This window comes from Amblyomma americanum, chromosome 11 (genome assembly GCF_052857255.1).
Source record: "Amblyomma americanum isolate KBUSLIRL-KWMA chromosome 11, ASM5285725v1, whole genome shotgun sequence".
In the NCBI taxonomy this organism is placed as follows: Eukaryota; Metazoa; Arthropoda; class Arachnida; order Ixodida; family Ixodidae; genus Amblyomma; species Amblyomma americanum.
The window spans coordinates 20690378-20714849 of NC_135507.1; the positions used below are offsets into that span (position 1 = coordinate 20690378).

At 48.4% G+C, this 24472-nt stretch overlaps 1 protein-coding gene across 1 annotated transcript; it reads right to left on the reverse strand.

The window, feature by feature from the left end:
* Nucleotides 1-711: 711 nt before the first annotated feature.
* LOC144110236 (uncharacterized) lies at nt 712-24472 on the reverse strand. The gene is made up of 7 exons (XM_077643074.1): nt 24095-24472; nt 8621-8920; nt 5299-5461; nt 4046-4307; nt 3468-3645; nt 2398-2664; nt 712-1446 (listed from the first exon to the last, which is right to left on the reverse strand). Exons 1-7 carry the CDS (start codon nt 24142-24144, stop codon nt 1341-1343), a joined length of 1326 nt encoding a protein of 441 aa, XP_077499200.1. The 5' UTR covers nt 24145-24472; the 3' UTR covers nt 712-1340.

Below are 24472 nucleotides of genomic sequence, written 5' to 3' on the forward strand. Positions count from 1 at the left end.
GAGTAGCGCTCTCTTAGTCCACACGTGCTACTATGCAGCTCGTTTACACCCGCGTCTGAGTGTTTTTTTATCCATGGCCATAGTAGCGCTCTGTTAGTCCGCGCGTGCTACTATGCAGTTCGTTGACACCTGTCTCAGAGTGTTTTGACCAGAGTAGCGCTTTGTTAGTCCACACGTGCTACTGTGCAGTTCGTTGACACCTGCGTCAGAGTGTTTTGGCCAGAGTAGCGCGCTGTTAGTCCACACGGGGTACCATGCAGTTCGTAGACACCTGCATCAGAATGTTTTGACCGGTGTAGCGCTCTGTCTAAAAATATTAAAGCACCATAGAAGGTGACTGCTCTGACGTGCTCTCTGCCATCCCAAACCGTGGACAGAATGGTTGTCTGTTGCTGTGAAAGCTATTTGGGAAAGGTGTTCACAGTAACGACGAAAATGACGCCATAAAGCAGCGAGCTTTTCCTTTTGATATTAATAGTGACCAAAAGCAGATGTCAAGACGCTACTAACAGTTGCTCTACTCAGTTAATTTCTTCGTTGGCAGGAGTCACCTCGCATATTGCAACCTGCGTACGAGAAAATCACAAAATTTGCAGAACGTTTGAGACGGGCGCGTATGTAGTCTTAGGACTGCGCTAACCGTTCGCAAAAAGAGATACTCTAGAAAGCTGTGCTTTCTGAAGGTTCACACCCAACCGTCAGGGTGACCACTCCTTGGGGACACAAAACTGATCTCGAAATACCTGTCGGATGATGCGTTGGGAGTCAGAGTTAAAGTTATTTGCCTGATGATTGAATTCGTCGCAGTTCTTCCGCATCCTCTTTGTTCACACCTGGTTCATGCCTGTGCGGCTTGCTCCCGCACCACTAGGGGTGTCTCTCGTAGGGGTGAAGTCCGTTGATCCGCTAGTGAGCCTTATTGACGAATAGGAGGCTTTAGCTCAAAGCGCTGTACATTACTGGATCGCGTGACGGACCCGCCTCACCCAGACGAGTTCACTCGACTCAATACACTCATCCGTCTAGGCACAACGCTTGATCCCGGTGCTTAATGCAACCCCAAATCCTCGAACTTACCCGCGTTTTCTATTCCCGACTCTTGGGCGAATAGAATACATGCGAGAAAAAAAAACGTGCTAAAGTTGAGGGGAAAAGAGAGAGAGGATGATGAAAAGGAGGTGGGTCGTCGACGCGACACGCCCTCTGTCGGGCCTCTTTCACAACGTGTCGCACGGTTGTTGTTTTTTCTTTCTTCCGCTTCGTTCGCCATTCGAGGAGGGCCGTAACTCGTCATCACCGTCGTCGAGGTCTAGCGCTGTGGGCTGGGCCCGTGCCTCGGCTCAGCACTTGTAGCGCGAACACTTGGTTGTGTCGACAGTCAGCGCCGCCGACTTGAATACGCCCATTTTGTTGGTCATCCAGCCGGGCGCGAACTTCTCCATGACCCTGCGGCGAAGCATTCAAAGCACACGTCGGCGATTAGCGGAGCACTGCTTCAGCCGCTACGAAACTCCGTCTAGTGCACTAGACGTGCGTTGGGGGCAGCACTGTAAGGAACGGTTTTAGGCACCACTGTACTCCGTTTTGGCCACTATTAGACACCTTTCCAGACAGTACGGACTTTGTTTTAGGCACTATGAAACTCCGTTTATTGCATTAATAAACAACATTCTGGGCACACTTAGCTACCGTTTTAGGTCCCATTGTACTTCATTTTTTTAGGTGGGAGTTGGGTCACATTAGACACCGTTTAAAGCAGTAAAACCTCCGTATTAAGCAATACGGAACTCTGCCTAATGCAATAATAACAGTGCTGGTGCAGTTAGAGACTGGTTTAGGCACCATCATGCATTTTGGGCACTATTCTACACCGTTTCTGGCACTATGGACTCCTTTTTAGGCACTGTTCTAAACGATGTTGGGCACTGAGATTACCACCGTTTCAGGCACTTTGGGCTAACTGAACTCTTTTTTACTCCTAGATCTGTGTATTTGCGTTTAGAGTGTGCACTCTAAACATGAAAGGAGTAAACAGGTTTAGTTTAGTATATGGGTTTAACGTCCCAAAGCGACTCAGGCTATGAGAGACTAGTGAAGGGCTCCGGAAATTTCGACCACTTGGAGTTCTTTAACGTGCACTGGGATCGCAGAGTACACGGGCCTCTAGAATTTCGCCTCCATCGGAATTCGACCGCCGCGGCCGGGATCGAACCCGCGCCTTTCGGGCCAGCAGCCGAGTGCCATAACCACTGAGCCATCGCAGCGGCTCAGGAGTAAAAAGGGAGTAAGCTGTCCTCTAGCGCACTTTCTTTTATAAAAGATAGTGCTCTAGAGGACATCTTTTTCCTTTTTTACTCTCATTTAGGCCTAATTCGCGTTTAGAGCGCATGTACTCACGTGAGCAGCGCCGACTTTCCCCGCACGCTGCTGACAGCGTCCCCCAGCTCGCAGATGATGCGGTTCATGCACTCCTCGCTCTCGACGGCGGCCCGGTAGATCTTGAAGTACCGCTCCAGGCGCTCGGCGTAGTCGCCCAGGTGGGCGCGGCTCGCGTCCTCGATCGAGCGCTTCTTCTTGCCGCTCAGGCTGGTCACGGTGGGGATGAGCAGGCCGAGGCCCGCCAGCGCCAGGAGGGGCATGATCACCGAGCCCAGGCCGTAGTACCTGCACAGAGGTTAAGCGAAATGAGCGGACGGGACAGCTGCAGCCAGCCGTCTACAGCTGTCGAAGTAATGCTTGCGGGATGCTGTTTCGTCGAAAAAGAAATGACTAAGAATTGGTTTTCGTGCACTCAAGCAAGCCAGTTCAATTAAAAGCCCGGAAGCATGAGAGGACGTGCATATTACAGCCGTTGAAACGAATACGAGCTGGCTAGGTAGAGAGGCGATCGCTCAGTTTTTCTTTAAACCCTGCAACCGCATCCCTCCAAATTTTCTCATGACTGTACATAAGTGTAGCTAAGTAATTACGAGCCATGCTGGCAGTCTGCACGGCACGTCAGGCTGGTGCCATTGTAGAGTCCTCGGGATGATGTTTGGCACCGTAACAAGGTAAGAATGTGGGCTAGTTGGTGTATTTCAGACATATCTTCACCAGCGTTGTCCTGTGTTCTTCTTCTCCTGGTGTCTCGTGCTTTCGCTGGTGAAGATATGTCTGAATTTCGGCCTCGGCTACGATGCCTTAACTCAAACGAAAATCTCTGTTCCTCCCAACGTATCGCTTTAGTCTTGGATCTAGAGGTACTGTGTCGTAAACGTTCCGAGTCTCTATTGTGGACGGCCTCACAAGCTAAAGAATTTTTTTTTTTCGAATTCATACTTTCCATCAAATTTAAGTGAGAGGCACCCTAGTGGGGGCTTCTGAATAATTTCGACCGCACCTCTGGTCTTCTTAAGGGTCCGCTGACAATCGCAAGCACTGCAACCATCGCAGCCGGGCTCGTCGGAGATAAGAGCAGACGCTCATACCTCTTGGAGGTGTCGTAGTTTCCTTGGAAGGATGGCGACGGGTAGGATCCCCCTCCGCCGCCTCCTCCGCCGTACGGTCCGGCTCCCGGCTGGGCGTACTGGGCGTACTGCTGGGCCGCCGCCAGCTGAGGGCCGTACTGCTGCGCCAGCTGGCTCAGGTGCGCGTACTGAGCCGCACCTGCGAAGGGAGGAAGATAAAGGGAGAGAGATGCGCGCTCACATTTGCTCCGGTGAAGCAGTGGTCTAGGGCTCGAACCCCGGACCAGGACGAATTTTTCTTTAACTACGAAGTTTATGACAAAGCTGTATAGCTTTCCTTTGCAGCCGAACGGCTGCGCTCGGGTGGATGTAAATGAGTAATTACTCCCTTATTAGAAATTTACTCCACCTTGGGGGATTGCCCTAAACATTTGACCAACATTGAAACGACTTTTGCAGCTTTAGTCGTCAAGTAGAGCTTTCGCTCTAAAATGTTTGCGCTGTAGTTCTCGCTGTATCTCGGGATTTAGGCGACAAGCGTCAGCCTAAATTGTCGAACATTTGGCCCCCGTTGGATATAGAGAGAGGGTTGTGCTCACTTGGTCCGTAGTGTCCCCCTCCTCCGCCCTGGGCGGCGTAGGCTTGCAGCTGTTGCTGATAGCTGGCGGCTGCCGCCGCATTGTAAGCGGCCGCGGCGGCCGAGTCGTGGTCGTAGCCCCCTGACGAAGAGGGGCCCCCGTCGGCGCCGTAACCCGTCGACGAGGAGGCGCTCGCCGCCTGGTCGTACGAGCCGGACGAGGAAGACGACGAAGAGCCGCTTCCCGGCGCCGACACGCCCGCGTAGTTCTGCGCCGCACTCGCCTGCGGAGAGGGACAAGCCAAGCGAATTGCGGAGGGGGCACAGCCAGTGTATGTACAGTCGTGGGCAATAAAGAGGGAACAGGGTTTGAGCATTCAGTTATTTAATGTACTCCACAATTGTGAGTGACAAGCGCAGTTATTTCTTTGTTCTAGCTAGTTTTAATCTTGGCATACAATATCCAGAAACTAATTATCAAATTTAGAAATAACCAGTTATTTTGTGCGAAAAGCTTGTTTCCTCTCATACCGCTCACGATTGTACGCCGTAGACGTTATCGTCCATCCGCCATCGTGCAGAGCTCCTTTATCGCACAGACAGCCGCACGATGGTCTAGAGCACTGGAGCGGCGCTATAGCTGCTGTTGGCCTCTAGGTTCCACCGTAGAGTTTTTGAATGATACCTATGGGGGAAAAGTTGGCGCTGCGATAGTTCATCCATGAAGGAAAGGTGTAGGAACGCCGGGAATATGAGGTTTCGTATTTGGATTGGCTATTGTTGGGCGTGAAACATGAAGCAACAGTAACAATAAGACAGTCTTCGAAGGAATGCTGTAAAGGTTTGCATACCAGCATCAGTCTAACATTTTCGTTAAATTTATTTATTCATTTTGTAAATAAAGTTAAATTATTTATTTACTAGGTCCTCAAATGCCCCATTTAAGGGGTAATAGAGTACGGCAGTTATGATGAAAAATAATTTTCGATGCCAGTCTTTAATTCTTGAAGATCTGTTAAGGAACCGATGTGGCCGGATAGGTCGTTCCAGTCCAGGGCAGTACAGAGAAAAAATGTTTTTTTTGGAATGTGATGGTGTGGGCGCGCCGGGGGTAGAAGGCTGTAGACGGCGGGGAGTAGACTGATGTATTGAAAAAGTGAAAACGCACTGTTAAAATAACAATGTGCGCGCAGAGGATAACACGTCGGGGCATTCAGTGTCGGGACCACGAGACACTAAAAGACACGAGCCGCGAGTGAGCGAAGCAGCCTTTACCTGGTAATCGGCGTCCGAGGCGCTGGAAGCCTGCTGTCCGCTGCTCTTGGATACGGGGTAGTAGTAGTAGTAGAGGTTGCTGTTGGGGCTCGCCTGGCTATGGTATGTGTTGCTAGAGGCGGCCGCTTCGTACGCGCCGCCGGAGCCGCCTGCCGACCCGTAGCTGCGGAAAAAAACAGTCACCTTGACTGGGGCAATGCGGATCCTCTTATATTGGTTAACACATTCGATGTTTACGACTCTACGTCCAGTGAAAAGCGGCGGCCACGTTTAGGTTAACCGATTCAGCAGTGAGTGATGTCGTGACTCTGTACACTCAACAAGATACCCTTGAGACGGTTCCTGGCTAAGCGTTATCCCGTTTCCCCAGAATGAGACGTAGCTGTTTCATCCACAGACTTGAGTGGCCTTCCCCTCAACCATTCAGTTGTACTGGCGTTGATCTCGCAATTTTAAGGGCTTCTGCGAACGGGGATTTTTTGTCGCCTACTCCCGGGCATTCCATTTTGGGAAGGGGGTTGAATTGGTGCACGTTAATGCAGAAAGGCATCATGGGACCTTACTGCCGGAGTAATGACTGCTTAGTTTTAAAATAAAATGAAATAAAGGCATTAGGTCCGAATTTTAGGATGGAAACAGGGAGAAAAGAATTAATTTAAGTGGCGCTTAACTGCACTACGCGTTTAAAATGCGTTAGCGTTAGAATCCTTCGTGCACTTTCTAGCGATTTTTATAGCTGCGAAGTTTCTGGGCGGACTTTGCCTATTTGTCGGAATGCTACCGCGGCCTCGAGGAAGAGGAGCCGCCTCGGCTTCGGGAGGTAGTGGGTTCGATTCCCACTGCCCGCTGGTTACCTGTCAGTTATTTCAAATGGGTGCAAGTCATAGCCTGGCCTGATGCTCGGCTTTCGAGGGTGCACGGCTTAGGAGAAGAGCCTATACCTTCAAACCCCGTTTCTCAAGCGTTTCCTCCACCTTCCGGCCTCCCCCTCCTCTTCCCTACAGGCGAATAAGGGAATTTCTCTCGTTTCGCAGTGCCACCTGTCAACCATGAAGGTGGCTGTTCCGTGTACACAACCTTACATACGCGAGCACCGGTGGCTACTCCACAATGGGGCTCTAATACTAACGCATTGAAATAAAACCATAATGAATGAAGCAGTGTGTGGCGTGCCATAGGCTGGTAATGGAGAGTGTTAGCATAGCGGAGACGTACTAGGGTATACGTACACCGGATTACAGGACGCCTCCTGCGCACGCACGGTGGCAGGGGTGGGGTCAATTTGGGTCATTTAGCATGCACAGCCGGCGTCCTGTAATACGGTGTACGTATACACTAGTACGTCTCCGCTATGCTGAAATTCTGTAATAGTAAACGATAGCAAAAACCGAGATTTTTTTCTCCCCTTCCCATATGAGGCTTGCTATGGTTGTAATTCTTTCTCTCACAGCCTGCGCCCACAATAACTCAGCCTTTCCCGTGAACCTCGCAGCCGCGTCCTGCACCACGTCTCCTCCGTCTAAGAGTGCTGTGCTCTGAGAGCTCTTTGATCATACCAGTTGAGATCCTTCCTTAACACCCACGTATCGAGATCTGATGGTCTCATTGGGACAAAAATCGGAAGGAAGCGACTTCCGCGTTGCCTGTGAGAAGCGAAATGAACTGGGCACAAGTTCCTACATGAGCTTTTATTGCTTCCAAGATAGCCGGCTGATACAGCTAACATGGTGATGCCTTCGAGCAAAATCAACGAAATATGTGCATGTAACAAAAACTCCCAGGGACACCTAATTCCATGATGTGTTGGAAATGCATTAGCATTGGCAGCCGTTAATCCGTTCCATGGTAGCGACGTCACTTCCCTGCAGCCAATGGGCGAATTTTTTGACCGACGGCGCTTTTTTTGTCCCGTAGGGCTCCTAATGCCTTCGCATTAAAATGCATGAATGCAAGTCTGATAGATAAATTAAGAACTAGAACAAGGAATACAGCTTAGCGTTTCTAAAGTTAATGATGTCTAACAGTGGCAGTTTCTGTTTGTCGCTTCCAGTTGGCGCCTCTATCTAACCTCCCCAAAGCGACCGCAGGGAAATGCCGAGTTTCGAAGTGGAGTTCTTCAAATAGTTCGACGTGGCTAGGCCTTTGCCGCAGCCCCTGGATTCCTGGACTAGGCCTCAATCTCGACCGTAGCAGCACCGATTTGGCCAAAAAAAAAAATAACGTCCCTTCTCTGCATAAAGTAAGGCCAAGAGATCTGTGGTACTCCTCGTGCGACGGTATGCTCACTCTTGATCACCCATCCGTTGGGCAGGCACCAAACACAGCCGCGCAATCCACTTTTACGGAACCATGAGAACGTGAAATAGCTCGATACAAAGACGGAGAAAATCACGATGAAACTGCGCTTGAACGTTCTCAAGTGTACACCGGCCAGTCCGCCAGTCACTACCCTTGCTCGAGCCATTGGCTTGATTTCGCCACACAGACTTGGGACGTTTAATCAATCTGTCTATCTCTTGCTAGTCAACCGTTTGCTTATTATCTATGTTTCTCACTGAAATGATTTTACCTGAAAGTTCTACCGTGCATAAAGGCAAAGCCACCAGTCGATAAGGTTTGTAAAGTCGGCTTCGCCTCCTACTGACTGTGTATGCAGAAAAGCACGCTTTCCGGTAGTGACACAACTGGAAGGCTGATTCGCAGTTGTTTTCTGGGATCTCGTTGAATGTCAACAGGAAGCGGCTGCGGTTCGGTTGTAAGGTCCGTTTGGGTGCAATTTATTCATTTTTTACGCTTGCACGAAATGAAGACGCCAAGCCTTCGCTCGTAGCGAGGAAGTGGTAGTGAAACTAATGAAACCGTTTACTGAGGATATTATCATACAAGTAGCGCCTGTCCTTGTGCTTTTCTCTTCTTCGTGGATTGTCTAGTGTTAGCACTCATCGTTCACCCTAAGAATATCATGCACCAACTAGCCTCAACCCAAGCTTTATTGTAATTTTGAATACATGTCGTGATTTTTTTTTTTTTAGTTCTCGACTTTTGCCCAAACTCTCCTCGCGTTATGGCAAGGTATCTATTGTTTACATATTGGTGTTTTTGTTAAGTACAGACCATTTTTTTCTGTTTCTTCGCTATTCGGCGAGTGATTTCAAGCAAGCTTTTTTCTTCACTTGCAAGCTCAGCGGGATGGGGGGGGGGGGGGGGGGTCGTAACGTCTCAAAGGCTGCAGCTTACTCAACGGGCGCCTTCAATGACGAAGCAACTTAACTTAGCTCTTTTTCCCTGCGATTATGCATGCAGATGGTATAGGAGGGCTCACCCGACGGATCCGGTCCCGGAGTATCCGGATCCCGAGGTGCCGTACGGGGAGGAGGCGCCGTACACCGAGGACCCGGATCCGGTCGAGGGTGAGTACACGGGGTGGCTGGATGAGGCAGCGGCGTTGAAGTCGTCCCTCTTGGTGGACGTAGAGCTGGACGAAGAGACGACCGATGTGGACTGAGAGGCAGACACGCTTGGTGAGGACGACTGCGAGGACGACGAGGAGGACGAAGGGGAGGCCGCAAGCGACGCGCCCAGCAGGCACATGAGCACCGCAGCTCTCGGCATCATGGCGCACCTGCGAGGTGGGAAGACCGAAGAAGACTGCTTTCATACGGGGAAACGCTTTGCGGCGCCATGGCTGTGTGGGGAAAGTTTATGTCGTGTTGCTCGCGGCCGCAACATCCATTGAAGCAACGTCACAGTATTGTTACGTCAGCGCAAAGGACGGGGACAAAGATCACACAGCACAGGAGCGTGCGACGAGGGGCTAGTAAGCACAGTGATAAACAAAAAAGTTTGCGGGATGCGAGTTGTAGGGCAACAAACCGGTTAGAGGAAAACAGATGCCCTCAATGTGTCTACCTCACCTCTGTGTCTCTCCTCCTGCGCATTTTTTAAGTTTTAGACACAACGTAGGACTTTGTCTCGGTCCTTTGCGTGAAGATTTTATTGCTGGGAATATGCACCAAATAGACCGTACTAAAGTACTACAGTTGAACCTTCTTATAGAGAACTTGAAGGGACCCGGAGATTACTTTGCTATAGCCGTAGCTTCGTTGCTACCCGAGCTTCCAAAAGAAATCGTCGTTCCTTCGTTATATCCATTATTTAGTTATAAATTGTTTCGATAAAACGAGGGTTGATGATTATGACGTCAGCACGCCACGTGGTACAGGGAAGGTCTATAGTCGACCGTAGCCTGGGCTCCTTGATCACAGCGTGAAGTTTCATGTTGCTACCAATAAGAAAATCTGGCTCTCCGATCGCGCACGCGCACCAGGAATGCCGGGAAACGTCAACTCCTTTATTTTCTTTATCTAGTAATTGGCCCGTAAACGTTTCCTCACTTCTAATAATTCGAATTTTCTGGACGGAAAACCTACTAGAAATTATATGCAGACTTCCGTACGCCCCTAATACAAACGTTAAAGACATTGCAAACATTAAAGACTTCTGCTTGCACTCGCGCTCTCTTGTGACGTCACGAAGTCCTCACAAATAGCAGACGCAATTTAAAACACTGCGCCCGCATTGCAAGATGATACAGCTCTCTCTTCCACTTTTGCGCATATTAATAGAGAAAGAGTGGGTAATGCTTTAAGGACGATTTCTTGTCTGATAAACTTTTTATGCTGCGTGAGCGATGACAAACATGGTGCCGCCAGTAAATTGTGACGTTATTGGAGTTGAAACAGAAACCACATAGCGGAAGAAAGAATTGTGAGCAGCTTTAAAAAAAAAGACTAACAACGCCTTGGCATATTCTGAATCGCTTTTCGTCGCTTGCATCGCCTCTCCTAGAGTTTCGAGTTGAAAAATAAGAGGAAGAAAGAAGGAAAGAAAGAAACCTAGTTGAAAAACCCAACAGAAAACTTTATTTTGTCACAACAAACTTTCTGTAATGTTTCGGCCAAAAACTAGTAGTCACAACAAAACATCTATGTAGTGAACGCATAATTTCGTGCAGTTACTACAGAAAAGTACTTCAGAACTAGATACTACAGAAAAATATCGCTGAAAAACTACACTACTATAGAAAAATACTACGAAAACAGAAAATATGTGGTTACGACAAAACTACAAAGCAGTTTATCGTATTTATGACACGGCTCTGTCATTTTTTCTGACTGGGGAGGAAGAGGCTTTCGCAATTTTGATGTCAGTACCCTTTTGAAATTGGATATGTCAGTATCGTCGAAGTAGGGAAGTACGCTGGCTTGAGTTTGCCCGCCCAGAAAAATTGGCTATGCGGAAACCCGGAACCGAATTATGACTTGGCTACGTGACCTACGTGTCAAGCGAAGCGGTTGACTTTGCATGAATCCGGCTGGCTCCCTCTGACGGCAGCCAGAAGCAGCAGAGCATGTCGAAATGCCGGAGAAGAAAATAAATACCAAGAAGGAAAAGAAAGCTGAGAAGAGGCCGCAGCCTTCAAACACTGCGAGGTTCGAATGAACCCTGAAATCGCTTGAACCACATCAGTGCCCGTTATCCACAAAGAATCGAACGTTGGGTTGGTTGACGACACACAGAGGAACAGCCTACCAGGGTGCGTTACTATTAGTTGGCTTTGCTGGACGTCCGTAGGCGATACGTTCTTTGAAATCGTCTTTTCTTTTCGCTAATAACGGCGCATAAGAGTGATTTTTTGACGCTACAACATTATTTTTTCGTGCCGCATCAGCTGTCGTTCACCCTTTGGAAAGGTGTGATCGAGCGTACATTTCAAATAGGCGTGGTGGTACTCACTCTTAGGAGCGTGTTCCTGTGCCCATGCATCTGGACCCTCTACTAATGGCCCTATCTTATCTACGTACTTATCAGCACTAACATTTAGCACTGAACAGCTAATTGTGAGGTCGCCAGTTGTGGTCTTATGCAAGGAATGAAAGTTTGTGCTTGCTTCAGCAAGTGCTAAAACTATTCATCAGAAATGTGCAGAGCAGCTTGGAATAGAACGCTGTGCGTTTGGAAAGTCGGTTCACACCCACGTCGGTTTTCCCTTAGGCCGCATGTTAGTTGCCAGCGCACTTCACAAACTTGTCCTGTTAATTTAATGATTGGGACTCAATAGCAACGCGTGATAGGTCCGACACATTAGAACTAACATCCGGGGCGTAGACAAAGGTGTCGTGTAGAACCGAGGTTTAAATCGTGCTGCAAAGGTTACCCAGTCGGCTGTCTCAGATGCGCGCTTAGCATCATCCTGTCAGTATCCGGTTGCTTGCTCTAGAGGGGGGGATCGAACGCGTGACCTTGCCGGGGTTGTTAATAGGCCGATCTGTCCGCTTCTCTATACAACAGACGTGCGTGTGCGCGCGTTTTTGTGTCCGAATTTGTTTGTTCGATCGAATAACAGGCGACCAGAAAGAAATTCGTGCACTGCTTTCGGGTATTCACTTCGAAGCCGCGTCTTAAACAAGAAAGCAAAGTGAAGAAGAAGAAGAGACCAGGCCCATTATGCCTGGTCCTCTTTTCCCCTCTCTCCGGGGGAGGCGAGGGTAAGTGTGAGGGAGAGAGAAGAGCCGGGCGGCCGCCGGAAATTTGGAACTAGGTCACTCCAGCCTCGCCGTGACCCGCCAGCGGTCACGCCTCGTGGCAGGGACGTCATTCCTGACCTTGATCGTTGCGTAAGGACAGGCTCCAAGACCAAGAAAAGAAAAAAAGATGAAGCGAGCCAAGCAGCCAGCCAGCGGACGATAAAAGAAGAAAGAGAGAAAAAAAATAAACTAAGCAAATTTTTTTCCTTCTTTGAACTTTGCCGAAGGGCCGTGGGAAGGGACGACCGTGTTCCGGGAACGAGCGTTGCTGTACGCTCTTGGTGTAGTTTTTTTTCCCGGTGTGGTTGTGTGTTTCGGTTCTGCGTCAGTCTTGCAGACGTTGTCGTCTGCACTGAAATTGTTCGTCTGCTATGCGCGGCCGGCGACGCCGTCTGCTTTGGTTTGCTTCTTTTCTTGGCATTGTTCTCGGCTGCTCTCGATATTATCGTCTGCTCTGTTTTTCCATTCAGGTTTTAGTTCTTGGGGTGTTTTTTTCACCGCCTTTTTGTGGAGCGGCTTATAGACGCTGGGGCTAAGATGCTGACTTCGCCGGATGAAGTGGATTTTCTGGAAGCTTCGCCGATCACGCATAGCTTCAAGATTGAACATGTCGAAGGTTTAGTGATTTTCAGCCATTCCTTATTCGTTGAGGTGTGCAGATGTTCGTTGGACGACCGTTTCGTAAAATGACTCTTGTTTTAACCTCTTTGTTTTCGTTCTTTTTTTTTCTGACGGAATGTGGTGTATTTAATTTGGTTGTTTGGGTGCGTGCTATTGCAGACTATCAGTCTATACTCACACTTTTAATTTTTCATTCCACCGTTGTCATGTTTTTTTTCCTCAGTGTTTTAAAATGCTGTATTAGCGTGTGAGCCAGCAAAGCCTGCATAACTTAGCCTACAAGTAGAACAAAGCACTACGCATTCAGTTGCGATGGCAAGGCTACCTGCATTTCAGCTTCATGAATATGGCGTCTACAGCCAGCATCGGAACGTAAATCATGAGGGCAACAGAAAGACGTCCAGAATATTTGGGTGCCATTCTTACAAAAAAATTTAAACAGTCTTTGACAGTCCAGAACGCTGAAACCACGAAAAGCCTGAATTTCCTCACTGTTAGCTGGCGTGGCCTGGCATTGAGGTGTTGCGCGGAGGGGTTCAGCTCTCCAGCTTTTCGTAGTACCACGGGAGCGTCAACCAGCCTGTTGTGGAGCGTCCTGTGAAGGACCTCAGGGGCAACACATGAGAGAGTACGCGCATAAGCACACAGTGCTTGCCCCGTATAGCTCGAGAAATGTGCAAAACAGATTGAGCATGAAGAGGAGCCCGAGTTATCAAGTTTTCGTCTCACACTGTTTCTTTTTTATTTTCCAGGCATGCTTGGAATGCACTGGAATGAAGGACTGTGGTGTGCTGTGTTGTCTGCTAATGTGCTGCTTAGGTGCTATAGAAGGGCAGACAATGACTTCATACGAGCTTCCTAAGACAAAACGAGCCACGGTAAAAAAAGAAAGAACGCTGGTCCGGATCATCACGAGAGCACCGAAAGGCCTCCAGAATACTGAGCCAGAGGGGTGTTCAAAGCAACAAAACGCCCTTTTCGCACCCTGCGGTCGGGCCCCGTAATGACAACTCTCAAGAACTGTGAAACGGCGGACTCGCGTGCCTTGTCATTTTCGCTGCACCGGCTGTTATAATATCGGTGCTCCGTGTGTGCAGCGCACGCACTGGAATTTTTAGTGAGGTAAGCGGTGGGGCCACTCCGAGGTGCATGTAATTTATTTTCTACTGGGGCAGATGGGAGTGGCTCAAGTCACAGCTACAACACCTTGGTGGCGTTTTTAAACGTCCGCTGGATTCCTAAGGTTACCGTCTGCAAAACAAGCCAAGCACTGGCCGAAGGAAGCCGAAGCTCAAGCCGAAGACATCCGAGCACCGGCTCGGTTCGCCTCTCCTTCTCCCCGTGATGCCATGAGGATGGGGCTGCCCGTGACCATAGCCGGTGACTTCAATCGGGTTTTCGTGTTGCGTGCATGCGAACATTGGCTTGTCCTACTCCGAGAAGCACTTAATTCGAATCTGGCCACCATTTCCACCGTTGTATACCAGCTTCTTTTATCTTCCCGTTTTCCGACGTGTAATTTGCGAGATAATGCGCACCTTTCGCGCAGACGGTCGTCGATTTGGACGCCTGCTAATGTAGCGGACGACACATCGTCTGTCTTCTGCGTACAGGCTGCTTCCACGTCACGCACAGGGGCGTTGCAGAGAACCCGGTGATCCAATTATGAAATAATCAGCCGGCATTCGTGCCCTTCTGATGTCGTCGTGATCGTTTAAGATCATTATGACCTTCGTAAGGGACGGCTGGTCTGGTGGTCTGGTACGTTGGCATCTGTGTGCGCAGACTGCTCACGTGGTGCCACTAGAGCAAAGGCGCCAGGCTTGGAGGGGGAGACTTAAACGCTGATAACGCGTGAAGTTCATAATGTTTTAAGTTGCATAATATACCTTAGCATTGCAACGAAGGTCAAGGAAAGAAGGGCTGACAAAATTTGCATAGTTTCCCCTTATGAAAATGCCGGCAAGAAGAAAAAAAAAACAAGAAACAGTCTTTCGAGCATAACGATCAAAGAAAGTGATGATTGTGCGTAAAGTCATAGTCCTGTAATTAAAATCTTGGGAGGGACCGGTTAGTCCGAAGGGGCAATGGGCAAGCAGCTTGAAAACAGTATTCTTTGACCACAGTTCGTGTACCGCCGTTTTAAAGACGCACCATCGTGAAGAAGCATGAAAGCCGTCTCAGCACCCGTTCGAATGCTGGAACCTGCATCCTATAGGACTGCAAATTTTGAAACTTCTAGTCCTATAGGACTGCAAATTTTGAAACTTCTAGTCCTAGGAGTCCCTAGGTCTCGGGAGTTCAAGGACCACACTCGTCGCGTGTGGACTAGCGCTGTTTGCGTAGGAGGCGAAAATGTTGACGTGATTTGGGAAATACGGATGAAAAGTTAGTTTTGCTAACTTGCTCAGTTCTTGCTAGAAAGAGAACACGCATTCCGCGACACCTTGACGGACGCAGTAAGATAGAAACCCAGTTATAACTTTTAACACTGTCTTCCAAGAACAAAACAATAGTCGATGGTTTTATTTACGACGTCCTGTTTATATTTTTCCTTGTTTTTTTTGCTGATTATACTGAGCCGGAAGCGTGCATTTCAGCCGCTATTACGTTCAAAAGTGCGATCTGAGCTCCGCTAGTCTCTCGCAGTGGTTCAGTCTGCTAAGTGCCAAATTAGCAAACGGAACACTGGCAGCGAACCATTACTACGCACTAAGTTACGAGCATATGCAACCACTACCTCTTAAACAGAAAAGATTAAAAGGGGAGTAAGCGCTCCTCCAGCGGACTCCCATTTATAAAAGGTAGCGCGCTAAAAGACAGCTTACTCCATTCTTACTCCCATATAGGTGTATTCGTGTTTAGGGTATAGTTTCACGCCGCGCCAGAAAGTGATAGGCGCACGCCACGTTCAGATTATTGGCGCGCAAGCAAGCATGAGCTCTCCGAGCGCTTTCGCTTTAAAAGACATACTCGTCAGCGTGCCCAACAGAGCTCATAGTCGTTTCTTGGTTCGCTGATTTTCGCACGAAAGCTCGCATTGAGAGCAACAAAAAAAAATAAGACCTACGCGCGCGTGGTTTTGTTCGCAACAAACCGTGCGTGTTTTATGCGTGGTTGAAGACGTGCCTGCATGCTCGCGACCTATGTAGACCTTTCCCGCTTCGGGGCTTTCTGCTTTTAAAGGAGGCGATCGCTTAGCAAGAGGAGTATCTAAGCGTTGAGAACTCCATGAATTAACACAGGGTAGCCATGCACGTCTTGAGAGAACGCGGGCAATCCAAAATGCGCTCAGTCTCTTTCATCTTTTTTTTCGTCTCTCCTTTGAGCGGTGTATCCTGTTTTAGTATCCGTCTGTACTGAAGAGGATCTCGTCACAGATGGATGCTTATCATTCAACGACACGCTTGCGTGAATGGTCCGTTAGCTGCTCGCTATAAAGAATACGCCCTCTGCGGTGGCCAGATACGGCGGTTTTGTACACATCCGTATACAGAGCCGGATACGCGGTTTCTCGGAACGCATCCAGAGCGTGTAATTTCGGTTTCTCTGCAAACACGGCACTCTACTGGCTCGATGGGTCGCTGACCCATCCACGAGGTCTAAGGTCTATCCGCGTGCCTACAGTCATGCACACACTTAACCAGAACGCGAGTAGAGCATTCCCAAAAGTGTGTAAATTAACGCGCTCGCGCTACGCTCTAAACATGGATGAGACTACATGAGAGTACGTGAGACCTGTTCTTGGGCAAAAAAAAAAGAACAAGCTGCCTAACGCTCCTTCAGGGCGTTGGGAAGATTTCAGAGCAACACGCTTGGCGATGGTTTTAAAACAAACGTATACACATACGTTCGTCTAGATAAAAAAAAAGACAGCACCACCAACAACCACAGTGGGCTTGGCGTGTGTATGGGCCGAAAGAAGGACCCCCCCTGTGGGAACTGGTCTCGAAAATTGCCGGACGGAAGATAGCGGAGCGATCCCATCAAGACCTCTCTCCTCCCTCTCCCGTCCGGAATGATCCGGTCCCCCGTCGTCGTCCCTCGGCCCATACTCTGACCTACTGGCTTCGACCGGCGCCGCTCCTGAAGCTTCCTCGTCGTGCCGTCGTCGGGGATTACCGGGTCAACGGGCCGGACCAACGGCCCCGGCAGACAGACAGCACAGCCCGAGGAGCGGCAAGAAAGAAGCGAGCAGCGAAATAGCAGACGACGCGGAATGGAGCAGAAGACAAGAACAGAAGAACGAGCAGACGGACTCGGTGCTGGTAGCAGACGACGCATGCCGTGAGAGATAGGTGGAGCTACATCGCGGACGACACGAGAAAAGCAAACACAGTAGCTGAGGACGTCATGGGAGCGCAGGGACCGGCGGCTCCGTTAAAAGAAAAACAAGATAGGCGTTCGTTCAGGGGAGGGGGGGGGGGGTCGTAAAAATGGCGGCTTACTCTACGTTTCCCCCCTCTCCGAAACGTATTTCGTGTCAAGGACGCGAGCTTTTCTTTCTTCAGTGCCGTGAACCTGACCTGCCTAGCTCCTTGATATGTGTACAGTCTGCGCTGCCGCGCGCTCCATAAAGAATGACGCGCCATCTACTGCGAAGCGCGTACGTGAGCACTCGCGTGTTTGTCGGCTCGCGTGTGCGTTGATCCTCGTGAATTACGGAGAAAACCTGTAGAGGACACTGTCGAAAAAAACAAGAAAGCTGTTAAACATTACACGTTCCTTCGGGGAAAATTAAAGGTGAAGTTTGCCGAGGTTGCGAGGCACGAAACTGTTGTGAGCAGAAGCCGTTTGAACAGACGACAGAGAAATGTAATCGGGCGCTAAAAATGTCATGAGAATCCGCAGAGCAAAACAAACAAGCACAGGCAAAAAGGCGTTTGTCCGGAGCGAATGTATATGCAGGCGAGCTTGTTTAAATCATCGGCGTGTAGAAGAAGCGAAGTCAACGATATGGACACAAAAGTGCAGTGCAGAAAAGCAATACTATATGAATAAAATAACCTCCCCGTAGTCCCTGGCTGGTGTGGACTGTGGTTATAGCGGCCTTTGATGACTGTATGGATGAATGATGTGAGCATCTCCTCTGAAACAGGGCGGTGGTGGGAGCCACCAAGCTTGTGTTTTTACGGCTATCGTTGATATAGTCCTATTCTTGCAAAAAGTGCTTCCAAGTAATTAAGTGCCGATCTATTGACGTTAACTGCTGATTTTGAAACTCCCGGCTCAGAACACCGTTTATCGGCGCCGTCGTGATTGTCCACGAAACTCTGCTGCTGACTCGTCTGCACCGTCTAGAGGAAGCCGATGCACTCGGAGATGCCAGATCGCGTCTGCTGAATAAAACTCCCCTGCCGTCCGCGCCTCTCCTTTCCTCTTAACCTCCTCTCTGCCTCCATGTTTGAAATTCGAGCACGCTTATTTCCCAAGAGCTTGGACGTTCGTATATTGCATTGCTACACAAATTGGAATTCTCCAGACAGCTTAAACACTATTGCAGGTTGGCCACCAACAGCCGATGACAGAGCTCAAAGGTAAAGTCTTCTGCTATAATCTCCAGAAACTGGCCCCACGAAGTGAACGGACTTCGGCCATAGTTTCGTACATGACACGATTAAAGAACCTGCTGCGTGCTCCTGCCTACTGTTTGTTCTTGGCACCTCCGCCGGGACCTGAATTAATCTGAGTTTAAACGGGTCATCTTGTGGAATTCGAAGTCTGCTTTTCTTGCGTCTGTTTCCGCGGAAGCAAAAAAGAGCAGCACGCGGTAATCACCGCAGTGTTTCTGCAACGCTGGTCATGTCAGAATTATTATCTGTGGGGTTTATAATGTCCCCAGGCAGCACAAGGGCAGTGAGGGACATCTTAATAGAGGGCTGCGTATTAATTTGAACCACCTAGGTATAAAACATTACGGCGGAACGACAGTAATCTGCTAACCGAATTCATACGCACTATTACTGCTATTGTAAAAATAAATATCCATATCAAAATCATTGTAAATTACGGGGTTTACAATGTCCCGAAGTGACACAAGGGCAATGAGGGACACCGTAGTAGAGGGCTATGTGTTAATTTCAACCACCTAGGAGTAAAAAAATATGGCAGAACAAGAATTCATATGCACTATTACTGCTTTTGTAAGAAGAAATATCCATATCAAAATTATGGTAAATTACGGGGTGTAAAATGTCCCGAAGTGACGCAAGAGAAATGAGGGACACCGTTGTAGAGGGATGTGTGTTAATTTCAACCACCTAGGAGTAAAAAATATGGCAGAACTAGGGTATTCAGCGAACGAAATTCATATGCACTATTACTGCTATTGTAAAAATAAATATTCATATCAAAATCGTAAATTATGGGGTTTACAATGTCCCGAAGTGACACAATGGCAATGAGGGACACCGTAGTAGAGGGCTATGTGTTAATTTCAACCACCTAGGAGTAAAAAAATATGGCAGAACAAGGGTACTCAGCGAACCGAATTTATATGCACTATTACTGCTATTGTAAGAAGAAATATCCATATCAAAATTATGGTAAATTACGGGGTGTAAAATCTCCCGAAGTGACACAAGAGCAATGAGGGACACCTTAGTAGAGGGATGTGTGTTAATATCAACCACCTAGGAGTAAAAAAAATGGCAGAACTAGGGTACTCAGCGAACCGAATTCATGTGCACTATTACTGCTATTGTAAAAACAAATATATCAAAACTGTTGTAAATCATGGGGTTTACAATGTCCCGAAGTTACACAAGGACAATGAGGGACACCGTAGTAGAGGGCTGTGTGTTAGTTTCAACATGCTAGGAGTAAAAAAAATGGCGGAATAGGGTACTCAGCGAACCGAATTCATGTGCACTATTACTGCTATTGTAAAAAGAAATATTCATATCAAAACTATTGTAAATCACGGGGTTTACAATGTCCTGAAGTGACACAAGGGCAATGAGGGACACCGTAGTAGAAGGCTGTGTGTTCATTTCAACCACCTAGGAGTAAAAAAAAACATATGGCAGAACTAGGGTACTCAGCCAACCGAATTCATATGCACTATTACTGCTATTGTAAAAAGAAATATCTATATCAAGACTATTGTAAATCATGGGGTCTACAATGTCCCGAAGTGACACAAGAACAATGACGGACACGGTAGTAGAGGGCTGTGTGTTAATTTCAACCTGCTAGGAGTAAAAAATGGCAGAACAAGGGTACTCAGCGAACCGAATTCATATGCACTATTACTGCTATTGTAAAAAGAAATATTCATATCAAAACTATTGTAAATCATGGGGTTTACAATGTCCCGAAGTGACACAAGGGCAATGAGGGACAGCGTAGTAGAAGGCTGTGTGTTAATTTCAACCACCTAGGAGTAAAAAAAAAAACATATGGCAGAACTAGGGTAATCAGTGAACCGAATTCATGTGCACTATTGCTGCTATTCTGAAAAGAAATATCCATATCAAAGTTAATGTAAATTGTGGGGCTTATAACGTCCCGAAGCAGCACAAGGACAGTGAGGCCGGGACATCGTAATAGAGGGTGGTGTAATAATTTGAACCACCTCGGAGAAAAACAGTACGGCAGAACCAGGATACTCAGCGAACCGGATTGATGTGCAGTATTGCTGTTATTGTGAAAAGAAATATCACGTGACGCCGTCTGGCTCTCAGTGTTCGGGACATTGACGGCCGCTTCCTGCGTCGGGGATACGCGACCTCCTGAACTTGACCTGATCTAGTTTCTGTCTCGGTGCAAGACCTTTCTGATGTGAGGGGCTGAGTTCCTCGAAAATAACAGTAACAACGGGATACGATGAGTATGTCCCAAATTTCTAAGGTCTGCTCAGTGTTTCGGTAGTAGGACTACGGTTGCTTGCATGCAGTGATTTTTAATAAATGGCTGTGCAGTACTCGCTCATTTTATTCACACCTGCAAAGCTGGCATATTTCTTCCAGCTCACCGGATAAGGCATGTCTCTGGTCGTATCCTCTTGACGCGCCATACAATAATCAATGTCGGGGAATATTTTGAAATTTTGATATTTTTGTACGCAGCGTGCCAAAGCGCCACAGGACAAAAATACCCTCCTCAAGTGAATAATTGTGCAACTTCTGCCGAATCTTCACGGAGCCGCGTTTAACTCAAAGCTGCTTCCAATGTCTCAGTTATACCTATTCTGACTTGTCGCCATGGTATTAAGTCATTATGTTTGTAAAAAAATGGACATTTAAGGCACATTAAGGCACTCATGCTTGCAGAACATGCAAACAGAAACATTCACTGTGCTGCAGAACACGAAGGTGTCCACTTTAAAAACGATTACTGCGTTCTCTTCGCATACCTGGCTTGACGTGTTTATAGATTATTTTTCTGCTATCCGCGCATTTGATCACATCTACAGTAGAGGAAAATGCGCATTGTATGCGAGAAATTCGATAGTGTTCAGGTCGACTCCTCAAATAGAGACGTAGCAGCGTCGGGGTGGTACTGTGCACTTGCCCCCATATTTTCTCGTGTCGGTAAAATGCCTTCACAAATCCCGTAAATTACCACGTTAATAGGAAACGAAACCTTGTCAAGGAAAATTATCGCGGCGTTCAAGACCGCACTCTCGTGACGTCACGGAGACACAGCTCATCCACTCTTTGTCGGCTGCTAAAAAGATGGAATGCCATTGGTGTAAGGCTAATGCGCACCCCCTCCCTCCACCGATCGATAGCGATGCGCGCCATCTGGAGAAGGTTATTGGTCGACGTGAGTCCAATGGCCGAGGCCTATCGATCAAATCCGCACGCAATGCTCTCCTGGCTTTTCTGGCCTTCCAACTGTCCGCTGCTGTTCACATGTTATTTAGTGCTCTTTCGTTGCCTTCGTTCGCAATTCTATTGAGACAGCTAAAGATAGGGCGATATTTGTAAGCAAATCAGTTTTAAGCAGAGTCGCCCTGAGACCGACGGTTGGTCACGGCAAAATTGCTGCATATGCACGATTGTTGCATTTCACCCGACTGGTAACTGTAGTTGCTCGGAACTGCTGACCACGGTGCATGGACTAGGTATAAGTTCAGCTAAAAAGCTTACTTGCTACGGACAGTTTAATGGAAGCTCGCCTCAGTACCGCGTCTTAAACTGTAATTTGAGAATTTTTTTAAACTTCAAGAAGCTTCTTTTACTACAACACGGAACTTGGCCGTCTACTCTGCAGCGAACTATTGCATCTAACGGCGTCTACCTGGTCACTACTGTAGCGTACGACGCCGATGAAACGTTACTCACTAAGCGCTGCCCAGAAGGCGCGTACGTTGTTGGGCTAGTCGGTCAATCATGGTAAATACAAGGGGGGGTACTGCGCACAAAAAGATAAGGATGCCAGATGCCATTTGGATGATATGGCGTCTTCACAGAATTGAACTGGCAACGCCAAGCATAGGCGCTGATAGGTCGGTGGATTTCGGTATTACACCCTCGCACGCCGGACTGGAGACGCTTTTCCAAGCACTAAATCCGGTGGTGACGCTTAGAGGGACATCCGATGGCATTATCTTGCACACGTTAAGGGTTTCCGTCGTCACAGACCAGCTTAGCGACGTCGCTACTCTGTGGTCATGTGAAATCATAGAGCGGTATCCTATCCATGTGTGCATGCTGTCCAATGAGAGGGCGCCACTGCGGTCACGTGATATAGGCAGGGCCGGGTGCTTTCAGACAAATGGTGACAACTGTATCACAGGTTGCTCAGCCTTATGTACATCCACCGAGTTTTTCACTTGACGAGGGTTTCCTGTCTACCGCGAGTCGGGACGGGCAGATTATAACGCATATTACATATATCATCAAAGTGCCATGATGAAATTATGTATACATGGCGGTTGGAAGACATACGGACTCTTTTACTTTCCATGCTGAACGAATCGGCAGGTTTGGCGCGCACAGGCAAATTTGAGGTGATAACGGATCATAGAAAAGCTTATAACAGTTAGCCACTGTACTGAAGGCTGCCTTATATGTGTGCTCGTTCTGGTAAGGGAGTAACAAATCCGAAGTCACATATGACGTGATATTATTGAGCGATTTGGGGAAATAACTGCTCAAGATAAAGTCATCCGTGATACTCCCGAATGGGTGTAATGCAATGGAATCGTACCAATCGTTGGTACTCTCGAATGGATGCAAAGGGATCCTCGATACTCCCTAATGGGTGCAAATGACAAGACGAAATAAGTACGCGTACGAAGAGACCCCTCCGGTGTGGGTTCAGTGACTGTGTTTGAGAAAGTTTGCTAGCTATACGAAAGTACCGTTCTATTGTTACTATCCGCCACGTGAACTGGCTAACCCGGCGACTAAGAGAGCGCGTGGCGTCGCCCAGCCAATGACGAAAGCCGAAAAGCAATATAAGCAGAGTCGAATCGTTATATTACTCCATTCGATAAGATGTCCGCCAATATCACGAGGGTTAAGGAGGCTGCCCTTCCATTGCTTGGAATGTGTTTGCAGGTTAAGTGTGATTAGTGGGCGACGATACGCAGTCGGTCAAATTCGTCAGTACTGCAGAATAAAAAGGAAAACTTTGGGTTGGTGATTAAATCAGCTAGTTGCGAGCTATATCGTACGACCTCTGACAGCGGCAACCTGTGCTTTTCAGTGCACTGCTTTACAAGTGTTAGTTATCGGCTGTACACATAAAGCTTCGGGGTCGTGTGCATTGCCGGGCATCCGCGATAGAGAAAAGACTGCACACTTCCACTGAGAGACCATATTTTTTTTTAGGCGTTAATACTGCGGAATAGTTCCATCACAGCGGTTACACCGCGTAGTACTACTATGCAGCACTTCTCGCGGTGACTGCTATTCAATATTGCTTAGATAGAAATGATAGATGACACAATAGACAGGCGATATTTCTGAGTTCAGAAATGCAGTCGTATCGTTTGCTTGAAAAAACACTGAAGGTCAAAGCAGGAGCTGGTTTGCATGAGGGGAGGAGTCCGCCAGAAACTGTCGTCTGCACACGCTACGATACCATTTCTACTTCTCTGTGCTGGATGTGCTGGTGGTGTGGATGGCGTCTTTGTTAGACACTGAAGTTTTGCTTTAAATAGACGCGGCACGAACAGGTCGTACAAGATCGGCAATGCTTTTGTCCCGTCGAGAAAAACGAGCAGGCGGCCCCTGTACGCGACGCCTCAGTGCGCAGTTACACAACCGTCTGCTTCACCGTCACATCGTCAGTCCATCGTCAGGGCCACTGATTAGGAAAATAACGGCGCATTCCAATACGTGATGACGGTTTAAGGTTGGGATAGTTGGCGGAACGCAAACATGACGGCAAACAGCGGTTGCACACGTGACAATGACACGTGGTAGACAATCCGGAGCACGCTTGGTTGCTCCGCGAATCCGAAAGCATGCTTCAGTGGGCTATTTGGATTCGAATGCTGAGTTCTTATTGGTCGACACGGATTTTGTTCTCCTTCACGGATTCAGGGCTCCGCTACGGATCGCCGATTGCAATACGCCGTAAAAGCGACGCGCACTCGAAGCTGTGCAGCAGCTGCAGCCGTACAAACTCACCTGTTATTCGAGCGGCTCGCCGTGAAGTGACGTTGCCTCTGCTGAGACATCGACTGCGCTGGCAGGCGGTGAGGTGAGGAGGTTCCGACGGTCACAAATCCAGGGTCGCGTCACGAGACGGGAGAGAGGGTCGGCCCGAGGATAAACAAAAACAGCAAAAACGAGAAAAAAAAAGTCAGACGCGCGCTCTGTACCAGCGCAGAAGGCGTGCCGTGGTCCGCGCGTGCTGTTCAGTGCTGTTCGACGCAGTTGGTCCTCGCTGGCTGGACACGAGTGTGATTGTGCGGACAGTTTACCTAGGTGCCCTCACTTTACGTTAAATACCACGCCAGGCGGCGCCACTGCGGCGCTCGCTCACGTGACCATCCGCGTCATTTC

Coding starts and splice junctions, on each gene's coding strand:
- LOC144110236 (XM_077643074.1), bottom strand. CDS start 24,144: ATGTCTCAGCAGAGGCAACGTCACTTCACGGCGAGCCGCTCGAATAAC. Junction 5,462..8,620: donor TCCGGGACCGGATCCGTCGG/GTGAGCCCTCCT, acceptor TTTTTTCCGCAG/CTACGGGTCGGCAGGCGGCT. Junction 3,646..4,045: donor AGGGGGACACTACGGACCAA/GTGAGCACAACC, acceptor CTCCCTTCGCAG/GTGCGGCTCAGTACGCGCAC.